This window comes from Haliotis rufescens, unplaced genomic scaffold (genome assembly GCF_023055435.1).
Source record: "Haliotis rufescens isolate VD_foot unplaced genomic scaffold, xgHalRufe1.0.p SCAF_5, whole genome shotgun sequence".
NCBI lineage: Eukaryota > Metazoa > Mollusca > Gastropoda > Lepetellida > Haliotidae > Haliotis > Haliotis rufescens.
In genome coordinates, this window is record NW_025964223.1 from 37,473,080 (window position 1) to 37,488,511 (window position 15,432).

Genomic DNA, 15,432 nt, shown 5'->3' on the forward strand with positions numbered 1-15,432 from the left:
AAAATATTAATGTTTCAACTTCCAAATTAACTTACTATTAATGAATGAAAAACAAACAAGTTTAAACTTGGGACACCATTTAGTGTTGGTACTTGATGGTTTGACACTAGTCTCAGAAGCTTCCACTATCATTGTATTGACTCTCAGATACTTGCACATACAGTTGAGGGAACATCAACCAGTGCCGGGGCGGTCGGGTAGCCTAGTGGTTAAGCGTTCGCTCGTCACGCCGAAGACCCGGGTTCGATTCCCGACATGGGTACAATGTGTGAAGCTCATTTCTGGTGTCCCCCGCCGTGATATTGCTGGAATATTGCTAAAAGCGGCGTAAAACCATACTCACTCACTCACTCAACCAGTGCCTTCATCAGGATGTTGATTGTTGACTTCAGAGGTTGTGTCAGGAGCCTTCAGTTTTACTTTTATCCTCCAGGCAGCTGTAAACTATATTGCTTACACCTACCTTGTATAACACCCTCTGAACCTATTTCAGACAGCTTACTTATCAACGTATCCTGTGTGTTTGTGACTTGGGTAGTGTACACCCCAACCCTTCTTCACATTCCTGGATGTGCCTAGACACGTAACATTAATTGGTCCATTCAAAACAATATGTCAACATTTCAGGCTGTCAGCTGCCACCAAAATAATATTCTAATAAGAGCCCCCTATTTCTCATTTTGAGAGCGCCCTGGGCGCTTATTACGTTGAATACGGTATGTGCTTATTTGCATAACATTTGATAATATTTTTAGTTTTTGTGAAATAAATTCATCTGTGCATAGTACAAAAAAATGGTAAAACACTTGTTTTGCCTGTTCTTCCTTCTGTATCTTAAAACAATGATCGGCTGTATTTTCATGATTATGGTGCCATTTTCACCAATATGTCGTGCTGTTTTGGCAAGCTTAAATGAAGCCTGAAAAGATTCAGGTGAGCGACAAAGGCTTCTGTTTTAGGTACAGGATAAGTCTTCTGTATCTCTTTGATCATAACCATAAATTATCCAAATTTAGGCCTACTTTGGATTAAAATAACCACAATAAAGTGAAAACCTAGATTTAGGTCGTATAGTTTCAGTAACACAAAAATGTTGACGGTTCTTGTCATACACTACAGATGGGGCCTAATGCTATAATATTTCACCAAGGGATTTATCATCGATATTCATCTCTCAGGAACCAATTCATTTCATAATTGAGTACGCATCTATGAGTAAACAAACAACGTTCATTTATAGCCTTTGAACGTGCCGCGGAAATTCACCTCACAAACAAATCAGCCAATGAAATGTCTGGAGCATTACGCACGCGATTAGCATCACGACGACGAAGTGCACCTTCCGTTCGATGCTGACACTGACTACCCACGGGAAAATGACGATATTCATATCCTGATCGACACCTGCCTTCGGTCTTTTTGAAGTTATAAGGTATATAGCCATACACATCACCCGGAAACATTCTAAAACGCCCGTCATTCTTGAGAGTTACTCCCCCAAGGTTTCTAAGCAATCTCCAGACTTGGAGGTCGTTTTACATCGAAACTGAGTTTTTCACCTCCATCGTGAAAGATCTTGAGAGCTCTTCATTCGGAAACACAGTCTTTCGTCAGCTCATGAATGTCGTAGCTCTGAGTGTTTGTTGGGCAATATAATTCTTTGTTTACCATGCTAATTGTTTGACATTGGTCCCCGTCCCTTCCCGTGGCTTTGAATGATGAAACGAAGTACAAATATGGCGGTCGCTGATGTTAATAATGACCTAAATTCAGTAAATATGGCAGAACTGTCAGTTTCATCGCAGCAGTCGGCATCGAGAACAACAGGTGCTTGATCCAGTCCTCAGTATCACACGACATGTATATAAACATAAATGTGTGTGTGCGTGGAGCACTTTGCACAACGTTTGGAAGTAACTTCATTATGTGGATGTAACAATACAATCAGACATTTTATATATTTTTTGCTGGATATTATCTACTGCCCTCCGACCAGTTATCACCATTATTTCTGCGATTTGGAAATGACCTACTGTATGACTAACTTTTATTTTTATATGAGCATATGAGAAAAATGTACAAACAGGGAATCACAACAGTGTAGGCTATGTGTATCAATTGTCTAGTCGTCTGAACATTATGTGATCATGCGCACCTCTTCAGTTATGAATAACATTTATTTGATATTTGATATCACATTCACATATTGTATTTATTATAATGAATCAGTTGTGAATTTTGCCAGTGGATGCAAACCAATATTTAAGAATAAAATATTTCCACATGATAATCTATAACACTATATACTCTGCATTTTGCGACATATACATGTTGATCACTATTTGTGTTCACGTGCTCCCCCTGGATGGCTTTTCTGAAAGGTGTATTGGAGCAAGGTGTATTTGTGTGTATTTGGTAACAATTTTGCTCATTATTTTTGGATAAATATTCTCCCTTCTATTTGCAAGCCAAACTGAAACAGGTGGCCGTCTGTCACATACATGCTACAACAGGATGTTGGTGATAATTAGTCTCAGCAATAACTGGTCGCTATACCCAGCAGTTACATAACCGATATGAGACAAACTAGAAAATTGTGATTATGTGTGCGTAGGTGTAAACTCAATTTGCTCTGGGTTATTTTTCTCTGTATAAATGGTATATGTGCAGACTATACTACATCATACATCATGCTCAGTTGGTTACTGAAAATGGTGTGTGTTTGTGTGTGTTTTCGCCACAAGACAGTTCTTTGCATGTGAATGATTTTGTGTGATTCATGTATGCCCAATTTGTTCACCAGCTGTGACCAGTGGTAAACTTCCATTCTGTACAAAGAGTATGTTTTTGTGGCTTACATCGACTATGGGAGCAGTTCAAAGTTTCATATCTCATCAATCGTAATTCCATTAGCATGTTTCAGTTTTAAACAAATAAAATTAGGGGTGGAGTTTTTTGTGTTTGAACAAATGTGAAAAAGTAGTAAAGTTGACATAAAACATTTTCACAATAATATTTTTAGGGGTCAGAGGATGTCACTTTAATAATGTTCTTGTTGATCTGTTTGAACTACAGGTTTTCACTTTTGTGGTCTTTTTGTTTAAAAAATTATAACTTATTGTGGAATGGCAAGTGAAGTGGGTTTGTTTTGTATTCATCTCTTAGCTTCAGATCGACGTTGCATTTAACTCGCCAAAAAACTGACCCACATAAAAGAACTTCATGTTCCAAGATTCCTTCTGATACTGTAATGTAAGCAAATGCAAATATCCTAGTTGAAACTACTGATATTAGTTGTGTGGGATGAACTTGAGTTAATATACAAATCAATAAACAATATCACATCTATCTGGAGCCATAGATGATAGAAATAAAGAGTGCTTTTCATTGTCTTTTCCCCTAGTAACCATGGTAACATTGTATTTCTAATATGTATTCCAGTTGAGTCAGTTTCAAAACTTGCAACACTGATCATGTGTCCTTTTTACAAACCAAAGTCCAGTCATTTTGCTATTACAGATTCTCATGCCTTCAACAAGGAGCAGTTCGCCACGGGTTGTGGATGACAAGAAAAGAACTCGTGCTCAAACTGAGCAGTCAGACAATGTTCAAAAGGCAAAACAGAGGAAAATGGACACCACACAATCCACAAGATGCAGGACCTCATTAGCAACTAAAAGAACAAGGTCTACTGCTTCAGACACAGATCCCAAACATGACAAAGAAAAGAAAAAGCCTGAGGATGCTTCCTCTGAAGAACTTGTAGTGAAGAGAAGTCGAGGTCGTCCCAGGAGACAAGAGTCTCCTGCCATCACTGCAAAGATCCAAGATGAAGAGCCAGAAGGAGATAATGCTGCAGGAAATAAGAGGGCAGAGAAGCACAAAAACCTGATTGAGGTGGAGAAGAGGACCGAAAAGCACAAAAACCTGATTGAGGTGGAGAAGAGGACCGAGAAGCACAAAGACCTGAGTGAGATGGAGAAGATTGTGAAGGAGGACAGCAGGCATGATGCTGATCGAGACTTGAAGAAGAGTCCAGGAAAAGAGATGACAGAGGAGTCTGGTCAAGATGGGACACAGAAAAGTACAAATTTCCATGCCACAGTAACCAAGTCTCCTGTTGCAAGGAAGAGAGGCAGAAAGCTAGCAATGGCTAAACTGACCGCACCAGCTGAGGCTCACTCAACTCAGACGATGTCACATTCGGAGGATCCTGCATCAGAGAAGTCATCCAAGAGGCAGAAGAGTGACAAGCATGATGAATCTAAACTAAGCAAGATCTCCACGGCGATTCAGCGTGATGTCAGGACATCTGGGGAGGGGAGTACTGCAGGTCTGTTGTCACCAAGAAGAAGTGGACGGGGAATGGTGCCCAACTCTCGCTTCAAGGACATGCATCTCTTCTCAACTGGAAGGAAGCATCAGACTTCATCTAGTATAAAGGGTATGTATATCAGTGACTTTGCTAAAGGCAAATTTAATTGGATATTTTCATGATTTGTGCAAATTGTAATCCGACATTCTTCTATGTTAGTACCAAAATTGAAATATATCTTCAGGACAATTTTCATGACAGAGTCCCAGAAAATGAACCGATCTGAAACCATGATACCTACTTTACAAAAACATGTGTGTTCTAGATGTTGATATTAACTTGACATTCTTATATCTGCACATGTGATCCATGAACACGAAGCCATGGTAACTGAGAAGCAAAGTCTACCTAAGACATGTTAGAGATATTGGTATTTGTTTTGTTCTGTTCTTCACACAGTAATTGGCTGCTCTTCCAAATGGTGTGTTTGTATCATGAAGCTATCATATATTTACTTCTGTTTTTGTTTTTCGCTTCAGTTGACACAAATAAACAGAAAAATCAAGGTAGCAGCACTAAAACTGCTGAGCATGACATCCCAGCAAGGAAGAAGTGCAAGTCAGAGGACAGCAAGCTGAATATGGACATTGAGCAAGTTACGTCTGAACCAAAGTCAAAGGAAAAGCCAAAGTTGACACCATTTTCCAGTGGAGCTTCTTTGGCCATGGCCCAAGCCAAGGTTCAACAGCAGACAGAGGCCAAAACAAAGGCAGCAGATAAGTTCAGGTATGTCTTGTTTTATGGTAGTACTGATGAAATGTGTACTACTAGTCTACCATGGATTACAGAGCACTAGCTAGATGATTGTTTGGATCTCTTGTCCTACACAAAGGGTCCACAATCAGTGTTCGAAATAAAAAAATTTGCAAGGCTGCCATTAGGACCCTCAGTTTTTAGAACCTGCAGGACCTGACTAAGTTCTTCAGGCCCTCATTTAACAAACTGCAGCTTATCGTGACAAATAAATTGATATGTAAATTTACTGCAGGCCATAAGGACCCATACAAATTTGCAACTACGGGCCGACACGGAATCTACCTGCCACAGGCCTACGAGCAGGTTGTTATTTCAAACGCTGTCCACACTCTATTAATCTAATTGATGTATTAGACAAGGTCCAGTTATGACAGATTTCATTATTCCACTGCGTTATTTTTTGTCATTATTGTTTATTTCAGCATCAAAGAAATCCCTGAAGGGCTAGAGGTGACTGGTAGAGATGGCATCCCTGTGGTAGTATCAGCTGAGAACATAGTGCGAGTGCCTTTTCCAGACACATCAACAAAGATAGACACCATAGCTTCTGCAAGCACTGTTGTGGTTGTGCCAAAGATAAACTCACAAGAGACCAGTTCAGAGTTAGAGGTTTTAGACAATGTGCAATCCAAGTCAGTCATAAAGACCCCCACATCAGGATCAACTGTGTTAGAGGCTTCAGACAATATACAGGCCAAGTCAGTCACACAGACCCCCACATCAGGATCAACTGTGTTAGAGGCTTCAGACAGTGTGCAAACTAAGTCAGTCAAACAGACCACCAAATCAGGATCAACTGTGTTAGTTGCCTTGGACAATGCGCAAGACAGTTCAGAGACACCCTCAAATATTGTAGTGGCAACTACACATGACTCTGTAGATAGTAGAGTTCACCAGGCCAATCATTCAGTGAGTGAGAGTGGTGAATTGTCTCCCCTGACTGTTTCTGATGTGTGTGTGATGGAGGAGGTGATTGAGGCAGATGTGATCTCTACAAACACTAAGCCTCCCCCTCTGTCACACAACCACAGCAGAGGAGATCGTACTGACACGACGGCTCCAGTCACGTCGCTGGAGCAGGGTCAGACAAATGTAGGGGGACCTTGTCTCGGGGTTGACATTGTTGCCACTACACCTGGCCAGTCAACAGAGTCAGACATCACCACAAGACGGGTGTTAGACACCACCACAACACAGGATTCCGACAGCACAGCTGATGCTGTACAGCCAGGTACCTCCCTGTTACTTGTGTTTCTTAGCACTTTCCTGAATGAGAAGTATCGGTACTATCACATAAGCAAACAATAAGATGGAGATTAGGTGGATACTTAGGGGAAATTGTTTCAGTGTGTTATGGCAAACGCCAGATATTGTCATGGATTTCTTTGGTTGTCGCATGTTTGACCCAGGGGCTAATATTCAATAATAGCTTTGATTAATTGCTTTTCAGTCCAAATTTGTGTTTTAAAGTTTCACAATTTAGGGTTAAGAAATGTATATTTCTTGCCGCAAGACAATATTAACCCCCAGAATATTTATTAGTTCTGACTTCTATTTATTCTTTAGGGGCGGTCGGGTAGCCTAGTGGTTAAAGCGTTCGCTCGTCACGCCAAAGACCCGGGTTCGATTCCCGACATGGGTACAATGTGTGAAGCCCATTTCTGGTGTCCCCCGCCGTGATATTGCTGGAATATTGCTAAAAGCGGCGTAAAACCAAACTCACTCACTCACTATTTATTATTTAACTCATGGTGTGTAGGAATGGTGATTTTTATTGGATGCATGCAGGATTCATATGTCCTGTTGTTCACTGTGACAAGCAATGGTTTGAAACGTGTTGTCTACTGCAGATGTGGACCAGCACCTGGGAAACAGTGATGACAAGATGTCAGCCAGTGAACTGACCGCCAGCAACAAGTCCGAGAGGGCCGACAAGAACAAGACACTTCCTAACCAGTTCCTCAAGGATGGTTCCTCCTTGACACCGGCCAAACCCGGGTATATCATCTCGCCGGCAAGGAGGAACTCCTCTGTGGTGAAGATTGTCACCCTGTCCTCCATGTTGGAGGGTAACAGCAGCAGGGCTGTGGAGAAGGATGAGAAGGAGCCAGGGACATGCGAGAAACTGACCGATTCAGAAACATTGGAGTGCTTGACAAGTGAATCATCTTCTGTCCAGGACACAGAAGCACGACCAACTGGAGTGGACATGATCCTGGAAGGCAGTAAGACTGTTGATGCAGCTGATACGGCCTCCAGTTCAGAGTCTGACGACACACCAGACTCGCAGGCTGATGATTCCAAGTTCTCCTCGGCTTCAACCCAAACACCAATAGACAGACAGGCAAAGATCATAACACCAACTATTTACAAGCCATTGCCGGCACCCACCTTGAGGACTATTTCTGTCAACCTGGGCAAGCATGAGCTACAGGAAGGCGAGGTGGGGTACGAGAGCCCAGGGCCAGGGGGCAAAGCCAAGAGTGAGGAGTATATCCTGGTGGAACTGCCAGAGGGAGCTACTATACAACAGAGATATGTCAAAAGTCGCACCAGGATTGATGTGTGTACACAAAATTGATTTTAGACTAAACTATTGGATTGTTACATTTATTGGTGTTTTGATGAAAGATGTCAAACATTTTAAAACAATTTTACCTTCTTTTTTTTAACATGATAGAGATATGTAAAATTGTTTTTGTGTAATATTCTGGCTTTTTCAGGCCTATAAATTGATGTTTGTTTGTTTGTTGTTTAACGCCACACTCAGCAATATTCCAGCTATATGATTGCAGTCTGTAAATAATCGAGTCTGGACCAGATAATCCAGTGATTGATATCATGAGCATAGATCCATGCAATTGGCATACGATTACATGCATCCTGTTAGTCGCCTCATAAGCACAAGCACAGTCGCCTTTTACGGCAAGCATGGGTTGCTGAAGACCTTTTCTTCCCCGGATCTTCATGTGTTCTAAAATTGATAGAAATTATGTTGTTTTTTTCTTTTTTCTTTTTTTCTTCTAAAATTGATGTAAATCATGTTTATAATATTTTGTTGTCAATCATGTAGTACTGTGCATTGTTTCAGGACTCCATGTTCCTGTCAAGCGAGTCAATGTCCCAGGGAGTGTATCACTGCACGCTGTGTAATTACAAGACAAGCAAGAAACCAAACTGGTACAAACACAAGAAAAAACACCTCGGTAGGTCGACTTACTCAAAGATCAGTCAAAGGGTCACACATGAGCTCTTAAGTAAATCTACTACTAATAACTGAATTGAGAAGCCTTTGATATGTAGCTGTTTGTATTGTGCTGCAGGTCTGAGAGAGTACGCCTGTACCCAGTGTGAGTACCGGGCAGCGACTAGTAGCAACTTGAAGAGACACATGGCCATACATGAAGACCTGAGGGCTTTCTCCTGCCTCAAGTGTAGCCTCACCTTCAGACAGAAGATACACCTGGAGAGACATATCAAGTATAAGCACGAGGTACACAGCGATTTGCATGTCAGCAGCTCTTCATAAACATATTATTAAGGATTTAGCAGGAGCAAACCATGAATACTTACTCAGATGGAAACAGCTGAGGACCGGAGAGTGGAAGGGCGGTGGTTTGATTACCGATCTGCATCATACCAAAAGAGGGTTAAAAAATTGTACTTGTTAAGTGCCTGGTGCAGTATGCTGTGGGGTAGGCATGGTATGAAGGACGTTAGTCTAGACTAGTACAAGCACTTACACACGCATACACACCTGTCACTGTAGTCTTGAACATGATGTTTAACCCCATTTCACCTGTTGAACTGGGTTGTTGGTTGTGAAAAACTCTTATCAAACGGTAAACTATTGACTCTTAATATATCGTCCTGTAGAAATCAATGTCAATGCTTAATCACACACAGACCCTTCAGCTTGATTTCATGGGGACCGTTAGCTAGCACAGTTAGAATGTTAGTGTGTTGATCACAGTGCTAGTTATGCTTCTGTTGCTTAATGTCCTAGCTGGAATGTGACTACATGCATGCTATACCTCTGTCTGACTTGTATTTCAGGAGAAGCAGATCAAGTGTCCCTTCTGTGACTACATGCATGCTATACCTCTGTCTGACCTGTATTTCAGGAGAAGCAGATCAAGTGTCCCTTCTGTGGCTACATGCATGCTATACCTCTGTCTGACCTGTATTTCAGGAGAAGCAGATCAAGTGTCCCTTCTGTGGCTACATGCGTGCTATACCTCTGTCTGACTTGTATTTCAGGAGAAGCAGATCAAGTGTCCCTTCTGTGACTACATGCGTGCTATACCTCTGTCTGACGTGTATTTCAGGAGAAGCAGATCAAGTGTCCCTTCTGTGGCTACATGTGTGCTATACCTCTGTCTGACTTGTATTTCAGGAGAAGCAGATCAAGTGTCCCTTCTGTGACTACATGCGTGCTATACCTCTGTCTGACTTGTATTTCAGGAGAAGCAGATCAAGTGTCCCTTCTGTGGCTACATGTGTGCTATACCTCTGTCTGACATGTATTTCAGGAGAAGCAGATCAAGTGTCCCTTCTGTGACTACATGTGTGCCAATGAAAACCCAGACCTGAAAGTCCACATCAAACGGAAACACCTGCCAGGGGACTCGCCAGATGGCACAATAAATGCCTTCGCCTGTGAGGAGTGCAACTTGATGACTGTCAGCAAACGAGATCTCAAACAGCACATGAAGTTCCACCGGAAGGGCCCCGAGTTGAAACTGTTTTGTGAACATTGTAGTTTTGTTACCGACTGTGAAAGTCGGTTACGTAGACATGTACTTATTCATACGAAGGAGAAGCCCTATCAGTGTGGGCTTTGTCTGTATCGGGGGTCACAAAAGGAACACGTTCTACGCCACATGCGCTCACAGCATAACATTGACGTGTTACGAAGACGTCGTAAGCCTCTTCCAAATGAAATCACTCCTGTTGAGGGTAGTCAGGTTGCTATGAAAGATATATCCAAGCTTATAGATCGAACTGATTACAGTACTAAGGATAAAATATTCGCATGTAATCACTGCACTATGAAATTTTCAAAATTGATCAACTTGTATAAGCATTTGCACACTCAACACAGAAACATTATGCCATCTGAGCGTGAAGATGACTTTTCTTGTGTGGTGTGTGACTTCCATACAAATACGAAGAAGAACTTGCTGGTTCACATGCGTAAACATAATATGACTGACCACACCCCTCCATCCCACCTGTACTCTTGTGTACTGTGTCGCTACACCAACCCTAAACGCCGGAACCTCTTCCAGCACATGCGTAAGAAGCACCATATCGAGATCGTCATGAAGGATGATGGCTCAACAAGCTGTTTTGTCACAGACACATCCAATATCAGAGAAGATGTGGATCAGAATGTTCTTACTGTCGGTGATGTTGTAACAGCAACAACTGCAGATACAGACTCGCAGGATGATCCAACTGGTGTCCAAGGTGTTATATCCCTGGAGGATTTGGCAACTATAGTGACCCCTGAACCTAACCAAGATGGCAACCTGATCATTGATGCTGGTCAGCTTCACAACATCTCCCTCAACTCCCTTGTCCAGCAGCATGAAGCTGCAGAGGCCATTGAGGGACTCCAGGCCCTAGCAGGGCAAATCAACCTGGCAGATAGTGTCATCGAGGAGGTCCAGGTCATGGATGACCCTGGGCTTGACCCTATCACCATGGAGACAACAGTGGAGACTAGTAAGGATGCTGAGGAGAAGTCAAGCATCCAGCTGTCAGCAGAGCAGCTGCTGCATCTGAGTAGTGGGGACTTTGTGGAGATAAATGGTGAGATGTACAAGGTGGAGATTACGGCAGAGGACAGTGCTACAGCTACACCGACCTCCCTCAGGGCTATGGCGGCAGAGGCAGACAGCTCACATTGTCAAGAAACATCATAGGAGGAACACGTCTAAATTCTAATTACTATTTATTTCACAGTATTGATTAAAAACTGTTTTGGGATGTCTTGGACTAGGGTACAAGTTCTATCTCTCGTGCCAAAACAGCACCACAAGGATGTGGACAAGTAAATTAGAATGTATTCTGTCCAAATACCAGTGTAGATATTTCAACTGAATCAAGAGAAGCTTTAATCTACTTGTACCTGGTATTTCCACACATAAGAATGGGCAAACTGTCCTGGAAGTTTGCTAAGCCTACATCATGTTTAGTCAAAATTGAGTGGATAGCGTTCTATGAGTGTGGGGGCTAGGTCTTGTCATTGTCCTAGGATGTGATAGCCTTGATTAAAACAGCACAAATTTATCTTGCTGGTCAATGTGAAGTTGTCAGCTTTTTTGTATACTGAATACATGTAAATACCTTATTGTACAGGTGTTTTGGTGTTGTTCTCTCCTTGAAATTGCATGTTCTATGAACCAATTACAGATTAACCACACTTTTGTAAATATGCTGTTATTGTCCGCAGTACAAACATGTACAGCTTGAAAATGAATGAAGAGATATTAAAACCAATCATTTCCAGAACAGAAATAGTTTGTTCGCTGTGTACATATTGCAAGTGTTGACCGTATGCCTTACGATGTTCAGGAATAATTTAGCAGCTCCATGTAAGGCTTGTTTCCTGACCTATAAATAGATTACCTTGAAGGTCAAGGCCACTCATTGTGGATATTCGCCTCTTGCTGCAGACCTATTCTAACCCGGACCTTCACTAGTCAGGTTCATAATTTACAATCCTATATACTCTAAGTGGACATGACCGCTAAGGTGGGGGTCTCAATCTTATCGCCATATGAGGTTGATGTGAAATTATGGAACGGTTCAAATTTCATGAAATATCAGATTGTCAAAGTTTTTTGCAATCAATTGAGATGAACTCAAAGTAACTAACTCATCTGTCATAATTGTTTCAAATGTCATATCGCATGTAATGACTTGTAAATAGTTTCCTGCATGGTATAGAAATTTCTTAATAGTAACACAAGTAGTAATGTTTTCGAATGTGATTGGATGTTTTTGAAGTTCAAGGTCATTCCGTGGGAAGTAGACCTTCCAAAAAGCTTGTGTAGACATCATCTTGAGCATTCATGGATGAGATTCAAGGTCATTTAAACCGGAAGTGCTTACAACTTTATTATTAAGATCGCATAGGACTACAATGCCACATGTTTTCCCACACTGGAAGTGATGTTAATAAATCATAACTCAAGGTAGCTACAGGCACAGGCTTTCCCTTATTTTGCATGTTTGAGGTCAACTGTCACCTGATGTGGTCAAGTCAAAATGCTTCACCGTACATTCCTGATGGGGATAGTTTGGGGGCATTCACTAAATGGTAGGGTTGTTTCTGTTGTAGCATGTAAATCAAACACCCATAGTTTAATCTAAACTAATCAATATTTGTTGAAACTTATTTTTCTGAATATATACACATACACAAAAGTTAAGCGCCACCCACCATATTTGTGAGCTGTTACTTTTGGCACTTAATGATGACTATTATAACGAGATGTACGATTGTTATAAGCCGTATATGTAAGCCTCATGTGATGCAAAAGTTGTCCCAAAGCAAGTTTATCTTGTGTTCCAAAAGAATACGAGCAGAAAGGAATTTTACTGAATACCAGAAATTGTAGGATAAGAAAACATTGAAAATTTTCTTTTTTAAATGTTACTGTCATGATATCAACAGACCATATCAGGTGTCACATAGACACCCTAGGGATTGCAGAGTCTATTGCAAGACAGAAACGTCAGTAACGTGTGTATGATCCAGGGACATTGACCACAGCTCCAACCCTTTGCCTCATACTCATTACAAACGGATCAATTCTTCATGAAGTGCGGCTTCAAGTCCAGCGAGATTTTGTACTGGGGGATCACGATGTCGGATTTTCCGGCCAAGAATGTCCCAGAGATGCTCAATCGAATTAAGATCCGGACTACAGGCTGGCCAAGGGAGAGTGGCAATAGCTTCTTGACGCAAATAAGCCAAAACTGCCCGAGAATTTTTTGGTCTAGCATTGTCTTCCATGTAAACAGGTCTTGTCTGAAGAGGATGGTTGTCAAAATGAGGGACTACCACTGGACGAAGAACGCCATCTTGGTATTGTTGGCCATTCAGGTTTCCACGAATTGTCACCAGCGGAAGTTTGCAGCCAAAGGAAATACAACCCCATATCATGGCAGACCCCCGCCACATGGTAAGGTCTTCTGGATGTTCCTTGGTGCAAAACGAGTGTTACGTTGCCTCCAAACACATATTCGACCATCAACAGTTCGTAGCAGCATTCGACACTCGTCAAGACCAATGGATCCTTCTCCAGTTGGCCAAGTTCCATCGACTACGGGCACGACACCATATCAGTTGATTCTGCATGTGCCTCTCAGTCAGTTGAGGACATTTTACTGGTCTTCTGGCGTTATAACCAGCCACTCTGTGGCGACGCATTACGGTCATCGTCGAGAGTCTTTGATTGGTAATCCACTGCAGTCTTAAATCTGTTGAAGTGGAAAATGGATTTCGTCTGACTATCCTGAAAAGACATCTATCCTCTCTGTTAGAGGTCTTTCTTGGCCTACCAGACCTATGCCTGTCATTGACATCAATGGTTCGACCATGTTTGACAATCAAACGAGTGATAACACTGTGATGACGACCCATTTGTCTTGCAATGGCCCTGCATGACATGCCCAAATTTTTCATGCCTATCACTTGCCATCTTTCAGCGTTCGTTAACTTTCTCCTCACCATGGCTGATTTTCAACCTCTATTGGAAGGGGAATCTCAAACAGGAGCAAAATGCAACGTGTCTGAAACTTGAATTTCACTATTTATAAGGTAGGGGAACTGCAGCAACACGTAAAGCACGCTTTCCTTCTGGTATCTGGACAAATTTGGGTTCATGAAACTATGGAAGCCTAATTCAGTCATACATCATCATATTTCGTATTTCTGATTCCCACACGTGAAATCAAGAGACTATGAATATGGTCGCGCTTAACTTTTGTGCATGTGTGTATTTAAAATATCTGATAATGAAATATAGGCATAGTGCATACTTGTTACATGTATCTGGAAACCAATCTGTGATCAGGTCAATGCTGTGAACACCGACCTGTCATGAGGGAGTGTTCATACAATGCACCATTGTATGAGCCCTACTTGTATATGGCCAGTTGATGAAAGATAAAACTGACACACTGGAGAAGATATGTTTATTGTGTTTACGAAGACGCAGAGCACCAGCAGCATCAACAGCTGCAGTGAGTGAGTCAGGATATTATAGCGCTCTTGTTAACCTGAACTGGCAGGATCAAAAAACATATTCTTAGAATGAATGAAATATACCTGTGAAGTCCTTGTGACTGAGGCCTCGCTGGTAATAACTGAGGATGCAACAGTTTAATCAGTGCTGTGTTACAGAAGCTGTGCAAGGAACAATGGCACTTGAAATAATCCTCTGCTTCAACACAATACAAAGTTTTTCTGAAGGAAGAAAGCTGCCATCTCAGTGTAAAGTATTAATGGTTCTACAGAAGAAACAATAAACCAAACACTAAATATACCGGAAATAATCAGTCATTTCATGTAAACTCACTTCATCCTACATTTACCAGGTAAAATATGGCTGTCATTCATAGCCTATGTGGGTGGAGTCTGGCAGGACCCTCCCTCTAAAGATGCTGCAGCATAGGTGTACAATGTATTATATGTGTGACATCAACACAGAATGTAATGATTCAACGAGCGGGACATTCACAAGGGAATATTACATTCCACTTGGCACTGACTGGTTAAAGCATTACACCAGGAGTGTTGGACATACAAATATAGACAGATGTTTTGTATCTTTCATATCCATAAATTCAAAATACTAAATTCCTCCAAACTCTGTTTCCAATATCAGATACTTTACACTAATGTCTTGAGTAGTTTCCCCACTAATGAAGACTATGTCCACTGTTTTGAGGAAACAGCTACATAAACGCTGTCAGTTTTTACGGGCTATCCTATTCTTTGATAAGGAATGTCTTGCCTCCCAACTTCAAATGAAACATCACACCACCCAAAACAAACTATTCAGTTATAGTGTTGGGAATAGAATATTACCTAGAAACACAAGACAAATCCAAGCTTTCCTTTTCCTTCACCGTCAGTAGTTGATGTACTCAGTAGTGCTCACATCATGCTGACGACATCTTGCACTTACGTTTTCATCCCTAGCATGGACATCTTGCCAGTGTGACAAGCAAGGGAAAACATTATGTTTCCTGCAAGTTTGGAATGGATCCTTGCCTGAACA

The 15,432-nt window shown here is 41.6% G+C and overlaps 1 protein-coding gene across 2 annotated transcripts; it reads left to right on the plus strand.

Moving 5' to 3' along the window:
* Positions 1–1,296: 1,296 nt before the first annotated feature.
* LOC124116314 lies at positions 1,297–11,656 on the plus strand. 2 transcript variants are annotated; one of them, XM_046477596.2, is made up of 8 exons: positions 1,297–1,432; positions 3,520–4,444; positions 4,855–5,101; positions 5,554–6,362; positions 6,982–7,694; positions 8,223–8,337; positions 8,455–8,624; positions 9,664–11,656. In XM_046477596.2, the coding sequence occupies exons 2-8, from the start codon at positions 3,526–3,528 to the stop codon at positions 11,059–11,061; spliced, it is 4,371 nt and encodes a 1,456-aa protein (XP_046333552.2). In that variant the 5' UTR covers positions 1,297–1,432; positions 3,520–3,525; the 3' UTR covers positions 11,062–11,656. The 2 variants fall into 2 exon arrangements, with proteins under 2 accessions (XP_046333552.2, XP_046333551.2); XM_046477595.2 differs by lacking the exon at positions 1,297–1,432 and adding an exon at positions 1,544–1,827.
* Positions 11,657–15,432: the final 3,776 nt, after the last annotated feature.